Source organism: Eucyclogobius newberryi, unplaced genomic scaffold (genome assembly GCF_026437365.1).
Source record: "Eucyclogobius newberryi isolate DKJ021-1_F unplaced genomic scaffold, fEucNew1.0.hap1 SCAF_10, whole genome shotgun sequence".
NCBI classification, from domain to species: domain Eukaryota; kingdom Metazoa; phylum Chordata; class Actinopteri; order Gobiiformes; family Gobiidae; genus Eucyclogobius; species Eucyclogobius newberryi.
The window spans coordinates 4,335,855-4,353,992 of record NW_027315724.1 but is presented as its reverse complement, the minus strand read 5'-3'; the positions used below and the strand labels follow the sequence as shown (position 1 = coordinate 4,353,992).

General features: G+C 47.8%; 2 protein-coding genes across 4 annotated transcripts; one reads left to right on the top strand and one right to left on the bottom strand.

The window, feature by feature from the left end:
* Positions 1-2,339: 2,339 nt before the first annotated feature.
* On the top strand, positions 2,340-14,682 carry clns1a (chloride channel, nucleotide-sensitive, 1A). Of its 3 annotated transcripts, XM_072459907.1 has the most exons (7): positions 2,374-2,559; positions 7,634-7,770; positions 7,839-7,943; positions 11,478-11,588; positions 13,444-13,617; positions 14,529-14,599; positions 14,664-14,682. In XM_072459907.1, the coding sequence occupies exons 1-6, from the start codon at positions 2,441-2,443 to the stop codon at positions 14,591-14,593; spliced, it is 711 nt and encodes a 236-aa protein (XP_072316008.1). In that variant the 5' UTR covers positions 2,374-2,440; the 3' UTR covers positions 14,594-14,599; positions 14,664-14,682. The 3 variants fall into 3 exon arrangements, with proteins under 3 accessions (XP_072316015.1, XP_072316008.1, XP_072316000.1); XM_072459914.1 differs by lacking the exon at positions 14,664-14,682 and having other exon boundaries at positions 2,340-2,559; positions 7,842-7,943; positions 14,529-14,632; XM_072459899.1 differs by lacking the exon at positions 14,664-14,682 and having other exon boundaries at positions 2,375-2,559; positions 14,529-14,631.
* Positions 14,683-15,251: 569 nt separating this feature from the next.
* On the bottom strand, positions 15,252-16,304 carry aqp11 (aquaporin 11). The gene is made up of 3 exons (XM_072459898.1): positions 15,677-16,304; positions 15,471-15,587; positions 15,252-15,398 (listed from the first exon to the last, which is right to left on the bottom strand). The coding sequence occupies exons 1-3, from the start codon at positions 16,302-16,304 to the stop codon at positions 15,334-15,336; spliced, it is 810 nt and encodes a 269-aa protein (XP_072315999.1). The 3' UTR covers positions 15,252-15,333.
* Between the last annotated feature and the right edge of the window lie 1,834 nt (positions 16,305-18,138).

Below are 18,138 nucleotides of genomic sequence, written 5' to 3'. Positions count from 1 at the left end.
CTATAGGATGAAATAAAAATAGGCTATAAGATAAAAAAAATGAAAATAAATAAGCTTATTTACATATGTTGGCAACCTCTCGACGCCCGGCAGGACCGGGGAGATTTAATACACTTAACTGCCGCCGTTGCCGGCAACCAGGATATTTAGCAAAAGCCGACCACAGCCCAGACCTGCTCCGCCCACAGCTGTAACCTTGTCTACTCAGGAGGCGGGAAACTCCTTCCCCCTGATGTGAGGAGTCAAACGTCAGATGGGGAAAACATCGGCTCGTTTACCTCACAAGCAGGTTCACCACACGCCGTGCAGAGCCTCCTCGCACCATGCCCTGAGGTAATAGTTACTTTTGGTTTCGGTGATGTTACTGCAAATCTTTTAGATACAGAGTCTGTGCTATCCTCAATACATTCGAACTTTCGCACCGTTTCTTGGTCCTGTATTGGTTACAACTGACGGCAGCAAATGGCTTTGATATACCGTATGTCGATTATGTTGAACTGGATGTGGAAATCTTTGGTTCCCCCATGAGGCGTTTTAGTGGTTAAAGACCCCCAGACAGCACGCGCCAGCAGATGTTAAAGGTATATTAGTGCATGAAAGTCATAAAAGTGGCAACAGGCATTACAGCAATGCCATCTTAAAGCCACTCAAGCCCCCTGACCAGAGAAGGGAAAAGTGAGAGGCCGGGGGTCCAATGAAGTGAGTAGCTGTGACATGTGAGTCCACAGGTGCAGCACTGATTGAACCACTGGAGGCTGGCATCCCGCTCCCAGAGGGTCTCCTGGTTCCCCTCACCATGGTTACTGTACGCCAAGGTACTGTGTATATCCCAGTGGTTAATGTGGGGGAAACTGAGGTAGTTTTACATCCTCGCCAGCCTAATGCATTCTTAACTCAAGCTGAACTGGTTACTTACCCAAAGGTGTGTCCCTAATTGAACAACAGGATGTTTCCTCCCACACTGCCTCACTTTCTTCAGTCAGACAGCAAATGAATCCCTTGATCTTACTACATTAACAGAGTTGGAACAGCAAAATGTTCGGTCATTTTTATTACAACATGAGGGTGCATTTGCGTCATCTGACTTAGACTTGTACTTGGTTGTACTAATCACACATGACACCCCTTTGACTGACGATGCCCCGGTTAGTCAAAGATACAGGCGGATCTCTCCCTCGGATTATGATCAGGTGAGGGCTCATATCCATAAATTGCTGGACACCCAGGTCATAAGAGAGAGCTGTAGCCCTTTTGCCTCTCCTATTTTTTTAGTCAGAAAAAGGGGTTGCAGTCTTAGGTTGTGCGTTGATTATAGACTGTTAAATGGCAAAACAAGGAAAGACGCCTTTCCTTTACCGAGATTCGGGAGCTGAATGGTTCTCTACTAGAGAACTGGCTAGTGGCTACCATCAGGTAGTGGTATCAGAGCTGGATAAGACTAAAACTGCTTTTTGCACCCCCTTTGGCCTGTTTGACTTTGAAGTTGATGAACACCTGAGCAGACTTGACAACAGCAGGTGAACTATCAAGGCCATGTGTATCGGCTGCAGGCGTGGGCACAGACCCAATATAAATCAAGCACAGTGGCGGTCTTGAGGTCATACCTGGGATTTGCAAGTTACTAAATAAAGGAGTTATATGGTATTTTTGTTTGTCAAATCATAACTGTGTTGTAAGTTGTATGGATTGTGGTATAGTTTCTAGGTACCAGTTGTGGTATTACCTCTACCGTTGTGTCCATGTCCAAACAGACAAAAATGGTCAAAATGGGGACGAATAAGCAAAATATTTGGTCAGATCTAAAACATAATCGTGTCATATCGACTTTAAGTAATCTTCACATTCTGCATTCAAGATTTGCATTCAATCTGAATATGCTTTTTAACTTTTATAAATATACTGTAAACTGTTGTAGATCCAGATACATTTACGAGAAAAAGAACAACAAAAGATGATGAATTTATTTTGAGGATATGTATTATTAGTTGTATGTTAAGTGTAATTCTTAAATTTTATTGATAATAAAAAATATGGTAAAAGCAAAGCATTTCCACATTCAAATCGGCTAGTTTAGTTACCAATAAATGTTTTAAATAAATATATCAGAATATAACCGGAAGTGGAATGGCGTTCTCCCGGATATTACGTCAGCGGAAGTCCGTGGCTGCTACGACACAGTTTGAACGCTCCTCACATGGGGCAGAAGTTAGTCCGTTTTGTCTAAGCCCGCTCCTCGCTCGTCTGTCACTGTAGCGCCGCGTGTGCCCGGGACTGGCTCACGGTTTCCCCGGGACTGGCTCACGGTTTCCCCGGGACTGGCTCACGGTTTCCCCGGGACTGGCTCACGGTTTCACGGCTGCACTCACGTCTCCCGCCGCGTCCGGTTCTTCCCGCGCTGCTTCTGCAGGACTTCTGTCACATCCCGTCACTCCCGGTCACGATGGTGGTCCTCAAACAGCTTCTTCTGCCCACCGAGGGCGTGCGGCACGAGCAGGCTGAAACCACGGCGGTGATGGACGGACAGCGGCTCGGCTGCGGGACGCTCTACGTTTCTGAAACGTGAGTGACGGACAGAACGCATCATCCGCTTCAGCCGCGAGACAGAAAGATGAACTTGATGTAAAACTCCTGCTCTGGGCTCAGCCGAGAGGCAGCGCTACAAGTGGTAGTTTTTACAGTAAAGCACATACTTAATTTCAATCAGAGGAGGTGGCAGTGAATGCACATGCCACCCTATCACACTCCAGGCACCCTATCATCACACTCCAGGCACCCTATCATCACACTCCAGGCACCCTATCACACTCCAGGCACCCTATCACACTCCAGGCACCCTATCATCACACTCCAGGCACCCTATCATCACACTCCAGGCACCCTATCATCACACTCCAGGCACCCTATCACACTCCAGGCACCCTATCATCACACTCCTGGCACCCTACTGGCACCCTATCATCACACTCCAGGCACCCTATCATCACACTCCTGGCACCCTATCATCACACTCCTGGCACCCTATCATCACACTCCAGGCACCCTATCATCACACTCCAGGCACCCTATCATCACACTCCAGGCACCCTATCATCACACTCCAGGCACCCTATCATCACACTCCAGGCACCCTATCATCACACTCCAGGCACCCTATCATCACACTCCAGGCACCCTATCATCACACTCCAGGCACCCTATCATCACACTCCAGGCACCCTATCATCACACTCCAGGCACCCTATCATCACACTCCAGGCACCCTATCATCACACTCCAGGCACCCTATCATCACACTCCAGGCACCCTATCATCACACTCCAGGCACCCTATCATCACACTCCTGGCACCCTATCATCACACTCCTGGCACCCTATCATCACACTCCTGGCACCCTATCATCACACTCCTGGCACCCTATCATCACACTCCAGGCACCCTATCATCACACTCCAGGCACCCTATCATCACACTCCAGGCACCCTATCATCACACTCCAGGCACCCTATCATCACACTCCAGGCACCCTATCATCACACTCCAGGCACCCTATCATCACACTCCAGGCACCCTATCATCACACTCCAGGCACCCTATCACCACACTCCAGGCACCCTATCACCACACTCCTGGCACCCTATCACCACACTCCTGGCACCCTATCACCACACTCCTGGCACCCTATCATCACACTCCAGGCACCCTATCATCACACTCCAGGCACCCTATCATCACACTCCAGGCACCCTATCATCACACTCCAGGCACCCTATCATCACACTCCAGGCACCCTATCATCACACTCCAGGCACCCTATCATCACACTCCAGGCACCCTATCACACTCCTGGCACCCTATCATCACACTCCTGGCACCCTATCATCACACTCCTGGCACCCTATCATCACACTCCAGGCACCCTATCATCACACTCCAGGCACCCTATCATCACACTCCAGGCACCCTATCATCACACTCCTGGCACCCTATCATCACCCTACTGGCACCCTACTGGCACCCTATCATCACACTTCTGGCACCCTACTGGCACCCTATCATCACACTCCTGGCACCCTATCATCACACTCCTGGCACCCTATCATCACACTCCTGGCACCCTATCATCACACTCCTGGCACCCTATCATCACACTCCTGGCACCCTATCATCACACTCCTGGCACCCTATCATCACACTCCAGGCACCCTATCATCACACTCCAGGCACCCTATCATCACACTCCAGGCACCCTATCATCACACTCCAGGCACCCTATCATCACACTCCAGGCACCCTATCATCACACTCCAGGCACCCTATCATCACACTCCAGGCACCCTATCATCACACTCCAGGCACCCTATCATCACACTCCAGGCACCCTATCATCACACTCCAGGCACCCTATCATCACACTCCAGGCACCCTATCATCACACTCCAGGCACCCTATCATCACACTCCAGGCACCCTATCATCACACTCCAGGCACCCTATCATCACACTCCAGGCACCCTATCATCACACTCCAGGCACCCTATCATCACACTCCAGGCACCCTATCATCACACTCCAGGCACCCTATCATCACACTCCAGGCACCCTATCATCACACTCCAGGCACCCTATCATCACACTCCAGGCACCCTATCATCACACTCCAGGCACCCTATCATCACACTCCAGGCACCCTATCATCACACTCCAGGCACCCTATCATCACACTCCAGGCACCCTATCATCACACTCCAGGCACCCTATCATCACACTCCAGGCACCCTATCATCACACTCCAGGCACCCTATCATCACACTCCAGGCACCCTATCATCACACTCCAGGCACCCTATCACCACACTCCAGGCACCCTATCACCACACTCCTGGCACCCTATCACCACACTCCTGGCACCCTATCATCACACTCCTGGCACCCTATCATCACACTCCAGGCACCCTATCATCACACTCCAGGCACCCTATCATCACACTCCAGGCACCCTATCATCACACTCCAGGCACCCTATCATCACACTCCAGGCACCCTATCATCACACTCCAGGCACCCTATCATCACACTCCAGGCACCCTATCATCACACTCCCAGGCACCCTATCATCACACTCCAGGCACCCTATCATCACACTCCAGGCACCCTATCATCACACTCCAGGCACCCTATCATCACACTCCAGGCACCCTATCATCACACTCCAGGCACCCTATCACCACACTCCTGGCACCCTATCACCACACTCCTGGCACCCTATCATCACACTCCAGGCACCCTATCATCACACTCCAGGCACCCTATCATCACACTCCAGGCACCCTATCATCACACTCCAGGCACCCTATCATCACACTCCAGGCACCCTATCACCACACTCCTGGCACCCTATCACCACACTCCTGGCACCCTATCACCACACTCCTGGCACCCTATCATCACACTCCAGGCACCCTATCATCACACTCCAGGCATCAGTGTCGTCTCCGATCAATTATCCACTGATCGATGATCTGCCGATCACACGTTACACTCAGGCCCTCATTCTTCAGCTTCTCGCACCAGTATTTGCTGTTCCACAGTTAAGAAATGGACAAGAAGTTTTTATTGCAAAATATACTATTTTACGGTAGGTCGGATATTATTTTTAAATATATTTTAAAGTCCTGGCACAGGTTTTGCAGACAGTTCTTTTCTCAGAAGTGAGCATTGAAGTGTCCTTATTGGTGCAGATATTGAATAAAATAGTTCTCTCCATCTAAACTAGTCCAACCACAGGAAAAGAGCCATGCGCAGCGGTGGCTCCGCCCCCTGCAGAACCTTGACTGTGGCGATTGAACCCGTGACCGGCGCCAGTGTCGCCCTCGCACTGTTTTCTCATTGTCACTACGCGATTTGAGCACTTTTCGACCGTCACAGGCACTAGATCATACACTCCGAACTGATTCTGACTTCCGTGAGTTAGGAGTGTCTGATCTAGTGCCGACATCTGCAAACATGGACACGCCCAGAGGGAAAACCATCTTCTCAAAAGTGCAGTTCATATCTTACAATCCTGAATTTTTTTTCCCGCAGCTTTTGGATTCTCTCTCTCAATTTGACATTCTCGAAACGTACGACCGGTAAATACAATGCAATACAATGTTTAAGGTCAGGTTTTCTTTATTTTGAAATCCAGGTCGGTCGGGTTACAGGAAACACAATCTTTTAAAGTCACCAGTATAAAAATGTGTAGGTTAAAAGCAGTTAAAGTAAGGAGCAGAATGCAAACGGCCGGTTCCTTGTCTGACTCTTCTTCGCACACGAAACACTGTAAAAGTCTAAAACACAAACAACACTTTCCCGCCTCTTAGATTAGTGCGCGTAGTCCATCCCACAAAGTAAGTTTGTACATTTTATTTGCATAGCACCTTTCACAGACCAAAGTTACAAAGTGCTTCACAAAAACACAATAAAACAATAAAAACACAGAACTTACAGTGAGCAACACACAACAATATACAGTCAAATCAGTCTCTAAAGCAACTGTACTTAATAAGCCTGACTGAATAAAAAGGTTTTGAGCTGAGCCTTTAAAGCAACAACTGAGTCCAGTGACCGCAGGGAGAGCGAAAGCCCCTTGAGACACTTGGAGTGCGGTATAATCTTTTCGTAGGGCTCCAGGTAGGCCTCCAGGTAGACCTCCTCGTGGCCCCTCGGCACGGCCCGTCGACCCGGCTCAGGCTTGAACTGCATGAGGGAGATCACACGGTCACACGGGTGCGCTTTGATGCTCGCCTCTAATTGGTCGAGACCAGTCATTCTAGGGATTTGCCTGTGGGTGTGTCCCGCCCCTTACTCTTTCTCTGTAGCCTAGATCGTAATAATGAATGTAATGAACATTCCACACACATACAGGTTGACTAAATAAACAAAGAACACAACTAAAGCCTGGTTCACAGCAGAGTTTGAGCTTTCTGAATCCTCCCGGTTAAAACGCGTTCTGATGTGGTCCAAAGTCTGCGCTGTATCCGCTGCTCCTGCCACATGTAAACACGCACAGAGCTACGAGCTCACCCGCTAGCTGCTTACATATGAAGCATAGCAAAGTTCAGAGTAAAAACACAAAGGAAGTGACACACGCATATTTGTGACAGAAATGTCTTAGTCACAGAAACAAAGAGAAAGTTTTGGCGTCACCTCCAGAGTCTCGCTCTAAAACCCAGTTCTAAATCTGGGGATAATAATGGACTCAGACTTGAACTTTAACACGTCAAATCAATAACATCAGCAGCTTTTTACCATCTAAAAAATGTTTTGACTCTCCAACTGTATTGGATTGACTTGATTGGATGAGATATTGTAAAAGGAGAACAAACTTGGTCTCCATCTAATTCTAACATTTTATCTTTTCAAACGTCTAAGAATGAGCCATGTGAGTCATTATGACATTCTGCTTGTTCTAAAGTTGTTTTTTCTAATGATTGGTTAGAAACCTGTCACAGAATAGTTGATTTGTTCATAGACTCTTCTCTGCTACTGAAGAGTGCAATGCTAAGAGCTTGTACTGAGTAACAGCTCCTATGTTCTATCCCCATGAGCCTGACTCTGTGCACCTGACTCTGTGCACCTGACTCTGTGCACCTGCAGGCGCCTGTCGTGGTTCGATGGCTCGGGCCTTGGCTTCGCTCTGGAGTATCCCTCCATCGGGCTGCACGCCATCTCCAGAGACGTGAGCGCCTTTCCCCAGGAGCACCTCTACGTCATGGTCAACGGCAAACTTGGCGGTCAGTGGCACTATCTGACACTGCAGAGTTTTACAGCAGACGAGTTAACTTTGTACCTCTGGTTTCAGAAGAAAATGAATCCGAAATGCTAGCTGAAGACGATGAAGACAGCGAGAGTGAAGAGGACAAAGCCATCACAGAGATCCGATTTGTGCCCAACGACAAGACTTCACGTGAGTGTCAGCGTGGCCAAGGTCACTGTGAAGTAACTTCATGTTCATCGTCACGCCGTGTACGGAAGACAGTGTGGAGTGAACTTTCCTCCTCTGCGCCTGTGACAGACAGAACACATGTCTTCACACAGCGACACACCAGCTCCATGTGAGAACGCCACGTGAGATGGAAGCACACGTGTTAAATCATATATATAAAACTTTAAATCAACACATCAACTTGCACAAAACTACATCCACCGCATGAAAAATGTTGTTTGTGTTTTGTTGCGTACAGTGTTGAGTTAAACTTACCCTCCGCAGACTGCAACACGCAGAAGTGAAGCTTCTGAGAAAAGACACTCACTCGGGAGTGTGCACTTCCGGTCTTTCAAAATAAAATGGCAAAATGATCAAATTCACATTTTTAAACATTAAAAACTTGAATGCACACAGGAAATGAAAGCAGTGATTAGTGCATGTTTAACTCCATTACAGTAACTCTGGGGCTCCGAATGTTCCAAGTAGAAATCGACCAAAAAGTTCAGAGAATTCCAAGAAGTCCTGATACCAAAAAATAACACTGTCTGTTCCATGGCGATCTGCATCGATGAGCCAACACAGACCCAAACCTATGTTTGATCATAGTGTTTATGGGGCAGTGTATCCTCTGACCTGTAAATATCTGAAGTAAATCCAGGCTTCAGTGCAGGGCCTTGTGTCTAAAGTCTGCTTCATCATGAGTTCACCTCCAGTCACGTCTGCGGGAAGCGCATGATCCAGACTTTGCCACAATTGTCATGCCCCTCGGTCCAGGCGTAAAGCTTAATCCCAAAGTAAAAGTGGTTAGAATCAAGTGTGGAGCGTGTTTGTGTGAAGACGCAGCTAAAATGTGATGCAATTTTGCCATAACCCAAGTGAACGTGGAGGTAAAGGTGTCAAAGTTCTGATGTAAGTGAAACTTAAGAGCACGAGAGCCACGTGAGCCGCTGTCAATCACACATCTTTTCATTTAGAACTGTGCAGATGTCATAAGAGAAGGTTTCAGAAAAATATGTAGCACAGGAATAATATGATTTAAATGCTGTAAACCTTTTTCACAATTTTGGCTAATAACTTAGGAAAAATAACGCCGGCTGAGAAATAGATTTTCTTTTGAGTTAGGGGCCTCAAGCAATATCAGGGGCCCACAAGCGCGCGCGGTGTCATAAGAACAAGATAAATGTGTTGTTTTGAACCCGGTTATTAGCATAAAACAATTTAAAGTTCTTTTGTCTGTTATTTGATATGAAGAGCACAAATACTGAATCATATAAACCAGAGATCATGATCTTTAAAACTGTTTAATTCAATATAATCATGTTTCTTATTTACAAAATAAATACTGTTTACAGCATTTGACACAAGGAGATCTTGTGGAATATATGAAATCACGTCCTACAAAATAAACTACTAACATATATACATTATATACATATATACATTGCCCTGAAAATTAGAGCGGCCATTTCCGAGGACACGTGAACGCAACACGAACGCAGCGGCCAATCAGATGCCCACTTTCCATCGATATTACATCACGGAGACCGCTCGGCCAATGAGAAGCGAGAAGACGTGTGAAGTGGGCGTGTCTGTCAAAACGAAACTTAAGCGATGAAAATGCCCCGAATATGAACAAATTACTAGTTAAATCGTGATTTTTTTTTTTTTCGAGGGGCACGGCGGGCCCCGGGGGCCCCCGTCTATTTCACAGCCTGGAACCATTCAGTAAATGTTATCAAAGCATCATTAAAGTACTGAACTCTGAAGCCAGCACTACTTCTGACTGCGCTTCTTTTTTTTTTTTTTTTTTTTTTTAAGTTTCTTGCATATTGAGAGTTTTCTGTATTTTCAAGCTTGTTTCAGTTGTTTCACAATCATAGGTCCAGTAATCACTGAAATACAGACTGTCAATACTTCATGTCTTAAAGCAGTTATTGATTTGAATAAGAATGTCCAGAGGAACCATTTTTTCCAACCAATTATCGTGACTATTTATGGCCATGATGGTTGTAACTTTTCCTCTCTCAGAAACATTTGCAAGTTTAAACAATACAAAATGAATGTTTCCTTTCTTTTTGCTTTTACTTTTGCTTTAACTGTAAAATTGTGATATTTCTCCTGATAATCGTGACATCCCTAGATGTTAGATATGCCATTACAAATGAGCACAAAACTAGAAGTTGTGACACAAGTGAGGCTTGGTCACTTGTTTCTTAAGTATAATGTTTGAATTATGTCGAAGATATTGACAACTATTCAAATCCACATTTCCTGTCTCGGCACATGTTCCTGTAACAATAGTCAAGCGAGTTCACTCCATGTTTAGCCGATGAACGAGCAGATTCTGTCCAGCTCCACCAGTATGTTCAATAATCCTGATCTTCTGACTTTAACACCGCCCCTCCTCCTCTGTGTGTGACTGTGTGTGTGACTGTGTGTGTGTGACTGTGTGTGTGTGACTGTGTGTGTGTGACTGTGTGTGTGTGACTGTGTGTGTGACTGTGTGTGTGACTGTGTGTGACTGTGTGTGACTGTGTGTGTGTGTGTGACTGTGTGTGTGTGACTGTGTGTGTGTGTGACTGTGTGTGTGTGTGTGTGTGTGTGTGTGTGACTGTGTGTGTGACTGTGTGTGTGACTGTGTGTGTGACTGTGTGTGTGACTGTGTGTGTGTGTGACTGTGTGTGTGTGTGACTGTGTGTGTGTGTGACTGTGTGTGTGTGACTGTGTGTGTGTGACTGTGTGTGTGTGACTGTGTGTGTGTGACTGTGTGTGTGTGTGACTGTGTGTGTGTGACTGTGTGTGTGTGACTGTGTGTGTGTGTGACTGTGTGTGTGACTGTGTGACTGTGTGTGTGTGACTGTGTGTGTGACTGTGTGTGTGACTGTGTGTGTGTGTGTGACTGTGTGTGTGTGTGACTGTGTGTGTGTGACTGTGTGTGTGAGTGACTGTGTGTGTGAGTGTGACTGTGTGTGTGTGTGTGACTGTGTGTGTGTGTGTGACTGTGTGTGTGTGTGTGACTGTGTGTGTGTGACTGTGTGTGTGTGTGTGACTGTGTGTGTGTGTGTGTGTGTGACTGTGTGTGTGTGTGTGACTGTGTGTGTGTGTGTGACTGTGTGTGTGTGTGTGACTGTGTGTGTGTGTGTGACTGTGTGTGTGACTGTGTGTGTGTGTGTGTGTGAGTGTGTGTGTGACTGTGTGTGTGTGTGACTGTGTGTGTGTGACTGTGTGTGTGTGACTGTGTGTGTGTGACTGTGTGTGTGTGACTGTGTGTGTGTGTGTGTGTGTGTGTGTGTGACTGTGTGTGTGTGTGTGACTGTGTGTGTGTGTGTGACTGTGTGTGTGTGTGTGTGTGTGACTGTGTGTGTGACTGTGTGTGTGTGTGTGTGTGAGTGTGTGTGTGACTGTGTGTGTGTGTGACTGTGTGTGTGTGACTGTGTGTGTGTGACTGTGTGTGTGTGACTGTGTGTGTGTGACTGTGTGACTGTGTGTGACTGTGTGTGTGTGTCCGTGCAGTGGAGCCCATGTTCAGTGCCATGTGCGAGTGCCAGGCGCTGCACCCTGACCCAGGTGACCAGGACTCTGACGAGGACTTCGAGGGTGATGAAGACGAGGTGGAGGAGGCAGGTGAGAGGGCGGAGCCAAGCATGGGCCGCAATTTCTGATTACAAAAAGTTCACTTTTTGATTTTTTTTCTTCTTCTGGACGTGTTTTTGGTTTAAACCAGAGGTAGGTGAGTCTGAAGCAGGCTTTTAGCTAGAGGGCCGTCTTCCCGTCTTTTGGACGGGATGTCTCGACATGTGGACGGACATTTTCGAGGGCAAGGACGGTGTAATTTTTATTAATACATTTTAGAAAAGTTTTTAAATTGGGCCGGGAAGCGTTTGACGATAGTCCACCGTGGTCCGCGCCATGACAGTTTACTGTTTACAAGTGAAAATTTGCATGCTGCGCGCTGATTGGTCGACAAAGTGTGGCTCTGATTGGCTGCTGAGCCGTGGTCTGGAAAATGGCGAAACCTCCGCAGCCAAATACCACGTAAAACAGCTCCTAAGAGGCAGAATGTGACCCGCGCGGCCGAGAGGCGCAGGCGGCGCCAGAGTATGGAAAGTCTATGATACGAGAGGCGTGCGGACGCCGCTCGAGATCGTCTCCGCGTTAAAAGCGCCGCTTTATTTAGTAAAAGCGTCGAAAAAAGATCGCGAAACACATTGGCTTTCCATAGCCTTAATTTTTAAGCCCCCGGTTGGACGGGGTGTTTTCAAATCCTAGCTAAAAGCCTGGTCTGAAGTGGCGTCTCATGTGTTTAGAGATGTGGCTGTGGTTCTTAATGTCTGTCCCGAGTGCAGAGCTGCAACGTTGGACTGGAAACATGTTCTGATATCTTAGTGCCCGTGTTCTTCTGTGGCACAGGTCGACAAACCTTGGAATGCACATCATGGTGGGCACGTAGAGGAATGTGAGCGGCAGGCACAGCTAAATGGTCTCTGTACCCCTCTGTACCCCTCTGTACCCTCTGCACCCTGGCCAAGTACAGCAGCCAAACATTCCTTGAGGCCCTTTGACAAATAAGTAACTGTCTGTATTCTGGAGTCTTATTGTGAAAAGACAGAGGGGGCGACCACCAAAGGCTTTTTAAATGTTGTGTTTTTACTTTTAGATCAGGATCAGTCGATGTTCAGACCATGAAACATGCAATACTAGAATGTGTTCCTCATATTTCATTTGGATCAGTTGGATGTCTGAAGTTATTCGAGCAGAATGGATTTATAAATGAGTGCTTTGTGGATAAATATGACATTTCATACATTGAGAGTAAAAACATGATCTGGATAGGTATCGTATCATGAGGGTCATGAGGGTCTTGGCCCCGCCCTAGCGGTGAGTGCAGTGGTGGTTACGGTGGAGCGAGTCCATGGAGCTTTTGTTTCCTGCTTCGAGTGAATCTTGTGGTTGACTGTTCTTGGCTTTGGTGGAGACTTTGGGATTCTTTCTGCAGCGCGTTGAGCAGTGGAAGTGTGACCTCTACGGTGGATAAGTCCTTGTTGATTTGGAGCAGCAGTTTGTCTTGAGGAGTGGATGGTGAAGGTGGTGAGTCTGCGTGATCATTGTACAGAGTCTATTGTAGCATTGGTCCACGTGGTCCTCCAGGAGGTCCAGGTCTGGATCAGATGATGTGTTTGGGGGAAGACAAAATACCAGACATGCAGAAAAAACAAAGAATTTTAGGGACAAAAAGTCTTTGCTACGTTTTCCTCCTCGCAGCTGCATCAGGCTCAGTCTGTTCTCTGCAAAGCCTCTACGCCGTGTTTAGTGTCTCGTGTAATGCTTTGGGTTTGGATCATGTTGGATGTGTTCTGCACTGGAGGTACAACGATAAATGTGTAACCGCTCATGCTAATGTTTTGCTGATTTTATTGGTTAAACATAAGTTGGCGTCACCGTAAATCTCGTATTTATTGTTTTCTGCTCGTCTCTCCAGAGCAGGGCCAGGGGGACGTGCCGTCCTTCTACACGTGTGAAGAGGGTCTGTCCTCGCTGACCGCTGAGGGTCAGGCCACGCTGGAGCGACTGGAGGGCATGCTGGCTCAGTCTGTGTCACAGCAGTACCACATGGCTGGGGTCCGCACAGAGGAGTCCGGAGCCCAGTTTGAAGGTCAGTTGCCATTTCTGTGGGGCTCAAGTGGCTTTCAAGTGGCTTTTATGTGGGGCAGACGGGGGGTTTGTGACGGGCGTGTGACACTTGGGCAGGACAAGCGGGCAAAAGGTGGATCTAACGGAGCTGGTTCAGGCTGGGCACGAATGATTCCCTTCTATACATGGCCCATGACACCATCATCTCAGTTTTACTTTAAATGCACAAATCCAGGCCACAATGACTCATTTTGAAGTGCAATATGTGCGACACCAAAAAAACACTTTGTGCCACTGTCACAATCACTACAGCCAAATCATTCCACTCTTTGTAACTGAACAATATCTTAGAAAAACATGAGCTGCAACAAATCTAAAGTCAAATGAAACACTTTGGTCATCAGCCAGTATCCATGTCTCATAGAAGTCACTTATTGTTCCATATTAGCCATAAGTTGATATAGTCATTTTTGTGACGGGTAAATGTATTGCACATAGTGTGTGTGTGGCACTAAAGTGTGTGGCTGGCACTAAAGTGTGTGTGGCTGGCACTAAAGTGTGTGTGGCTGGCACTAAAGTGTGTGTGGCTGGCACTAAAGTGTGTGTGGCTGGCACTAAAGTGTGTGTGGCTGGCACTAAAGTGTGTGTGGCTGGCACTAAAGTGTGTGTGGCTGGCACTAAAGTGTGTGTGGCTGGCACTAAAGTGTGTGTGGCTGGCACTAAAGTGTGTGTGGCTGGCACTAAAGTGTGTGTGGCACTAAAGTGTGTGTGGCTGGCACTAAAGTGTGTGTGTGTGTGTGTGTGTGTGTGTGTGTGTGTGTGTGGGGCTGGCACTAAAGTGTGTGTGTGTGTGTGTGTGTGTGGGGCTGGCACTAAAGTAAGTGTGTGTGTGTGTGTGGGGCTGGCACTAAAGTAAGTGTGTGTGTGTTGCAGATGGCATGGAGGTGGAGGCAGCAGCAGAAGTCGGCCAGTTTGAAGACGCAGATGTGGATCACTAAGTCCTGGTGAGTGGAGCACACACATGTCTGAGCTCGAGTCTGGTCACCCGTCACTGCCTGTGTTCCTCAGATGTGGTGCTGACCACAGCCTGATGTGGTGCTGACCACAGCCTGATGTGGTGCTGACCACAGCCTGATGTGGTGCTGACCACAGCCTGATGTGGTGCTGACCACAGCCTGCAGCTGGACAACCTGCTGCTTCTCGTTTGGTTCATCTCAACGTGAATATTTTGTACAAGAAAACCCAATTTTGAGTCTAAATAAAGTCTGAGTTTGTATGGAAGTTTCAATAAAAAGCACTTGTTTTGTAAGATTGTGTTAATTATTTTTGATTGAATCTTACAAAAGCCATTCAGGATCTTTGAGTGTAAAGCATCCTCACAGAATGATGTTCTGGAAGAGCTAAGGTCATAACAGAGTAAATGCACTGTTCACACCCTCAGTCCGATCATTTATTTATTATAGACGGGAATAATGTGTCATGCAAAACTACTGAAGAAGGAAGAATATTGTTTGAACCTTTTGGATTGTTTTGTCCTGTTCTATTCCAGGTTTGGTTCAGGGTTTAGTCCTTGATCAGAGCCAGATTTAATGCGAGTGTGAAGTGTGCACGGGTGACAAAATGGCAGGAATGGTTCAAAGTGACGTGTCCATGTACAGGGCCTTATGTGAGGAGGCTCCTGAGGCGCTGTGGCCCCTCACTGTCCCGTCCTGCAGGTCTCCTGACCTCTGAACCCTCTTCATCTCAAGCGTGCAGGTCTCAGTGCTTCCAGCCAATCACAGAGCAGCACAGAGCCCAGCATCCCTGCAGCCAGTTATCACAGGGTCATACACACGGTACGGGACACCATACACACCGGGGTCACACGGTACACACCTACCACCGGGCCGAGCCAGTACACCAGGCAGTACTCTGGGAGTGAGCGGCCGTCACAGCGGAACTGTGTGGAGAAGGCCAGCGCGGGGTTAAACACGGCTCCTGTGCTGGGGCCCCCTGTGCACACAAACACGGTTAACTTTCGTGTGTGTGTGGCTGGATGTGTGTGTGTGTGTGTGTGTGTTTTGACTGTGGGCGGGCGTCACCTGTGTACACTACGGTGGTAATGACCGCTGCCAGCGCGTGCACGCGATACTTTTCCTCCATATTGCGCGTGCGCGTCATCGCCGTTTGTACCGTGAACGCGCAGAGCAGTTCCACCGCGGCAGCCACGAGCGGCGCGTCAACGGGGCTCGTGCAGTGAAAGTCTTGATCCCGGTGCCGCACGTGCATCCGGGACACGCCCAGACTCCATGCGACCGGCATCACAGCGCGCGCGGCCGCAGCAGCCGTGAACTGACACGCGATCCTCCGCAGCGCCGCGTCGAGCACGAGCCTCCGGTGGTACGCGTGCACGAGCGTACACGCGGGGTTCCCGTTGGCGCCTCTGAAGGTGAATCCGTGCACCACGGCGGCCACGTACGTCAGGGTGTGCGCGAGACGACGCTCGATCCTGCCAACGTCCGAGAGCACGCGCAGCTCGTGCGCGCAGCAGCAGAGCTGCAGCGTGGACACGAACTCCGCCGCGTGCGTCTCCAGCGCGCCGCGCGCGAGGCGCCGCAGCATCCGCCTCAGCGCGTCACCGAGCAGCACGACCCCCGCGAGGAGCGACAGCGACACCGCCACGTCCGCGCGGTCTGCCGCCCATTCCGCGCGCCCTGCCGCACCTGCCATGCGCCCTGCCGCACCTGCCATGCGCCCAGAGATGCTCTGACCGACACTGACCGATCCCGTTCCGGAGCGCGGAGGAGAACCTGACGTCACGAGGAGAACCTGACGTCAAAGCAGTGCCGCTGCTCCCATTGCGTGGACGGGGCATCTAGTGCTCCGAGGGGCCCCAGCCCGACACAGTTTGTATTGAAGGACATAAGTGCATCAGGTTCATGGCTGGAACAGTCATATGTTGATGTCATTTTAAACATAAATATAACAGAATACAATGAATATTGTATCATTGAATACAACAATACTTCTAAAAAAGAAATGTCATTTTATAACATAACAAAATAAGATGTTATAAAATCCAACCAAATTGAGATGGTTGAAATGTATGTTTCAATTTCCTGGTCTAAAGTGACATTTTGAGGACAATTCTGAGATGGAATATTATGTTTTAGAATGTTTGTTGCCATGGCAGCAGTGCTAAAATTTCAGTTCTGAAGCTAAAGAATCCTTTTATTTACTTCTAAACTCTATTTCTATGACATAAGTTTCCATTGTCATAACATCGTGTTGTGCTGGAGGAGCCTCATATTAAAGCCGGGGCCCAAAAGTGTGAGACAGACAGTGGAGCTGGAGCCAATCAGGAGAACCAGTTCTTCAGGAGGAGAACCAGTTCTTTGAGGCAGATGAAGAATCGTCCAAATGAAGTAGAGACCGTTTCACCAGGGAATTCAGGATCATCTGGATCCACAGGTCATCGATGTGTCTGTTCCAGGAGAAGTGAGAGAAGAAGAAGAAGAAGAAGAAGATTGCACGTGAAATTAAATATTAAATATTGTTTGATAGAAAAACTACTCTTTATCAGAGGATAGTGCTCAAGTTGCCATACTTCCCCCAGAGTTGCTCCTAGGGCAGCGGAGCTTAAACTGTAGCTTTATATTTCTGTTCCTAACTGGCCTGAACATAAGTCATTTAAAGAGGAACGTTTTAAGCCTGGTCTTAAATGAAGAGACTGTGTCGCCTCTTTAACATGGACAGGAGCTGATTCCATAACACAGGAGCTCTACCTCCTACTGTGCTTTTAGAGACTTTATGTTAACATTTTCGTTTATTCATATGATTCTCTATTGAACAGGCCATGTAGTATTGAACCTGTATTTCCTTTTGTCCTGATGGTTTGACTTTGTCTGTCCACTGGTGTTGACACCGCTCATGTCGTTCTGCATCATGGTGTTTCTTCATATTCAATTTGACCTGTGCTTTGCATTCTGGGAGGGAAACATGCCCAGCAGCGTAATCACTACAAACATGGCGGCGCCCTTCTGAAATCCCACTACACCCTTCTGAAATCCCATTACGCCCTTCTGAAATCCCACTACACCCTTCTGAAATCCCACTACACCCTTCTGTAATCCCACTACACCCTTCTGAAATCCCACTACACCCTTCTGAAATCCTGGGGGAAACACTGCTCTCTTCTTTTAGTTCCTGTTAGTAATCTTGATGCTGCATTTTGAACCAGTTGAAAGCTTTTTATGGAGCTTTTAGGACCTGCTGTGAGCAGGAGTTACAGTCTAATCTAGACCAGGGGTCCCCAACCACCACAAAATGAAAATAATCTCTCAGTGACGGCATCTTCTCCGATGTAACTTTGGCCTGTCACTTATGACACTAATAAGCTTATCTGTGGATATATCATGAAACGCCTTATAGGAAATTGCCAATGAAATCCATTAAATATAATGTACAAGTATATTATATCTCTGCTCTTGTCCTGCGTGAGAACATCACTGATACGTGCATTATACATGATACGTCATCGCGGATGCATCGCATCAAACGCGCT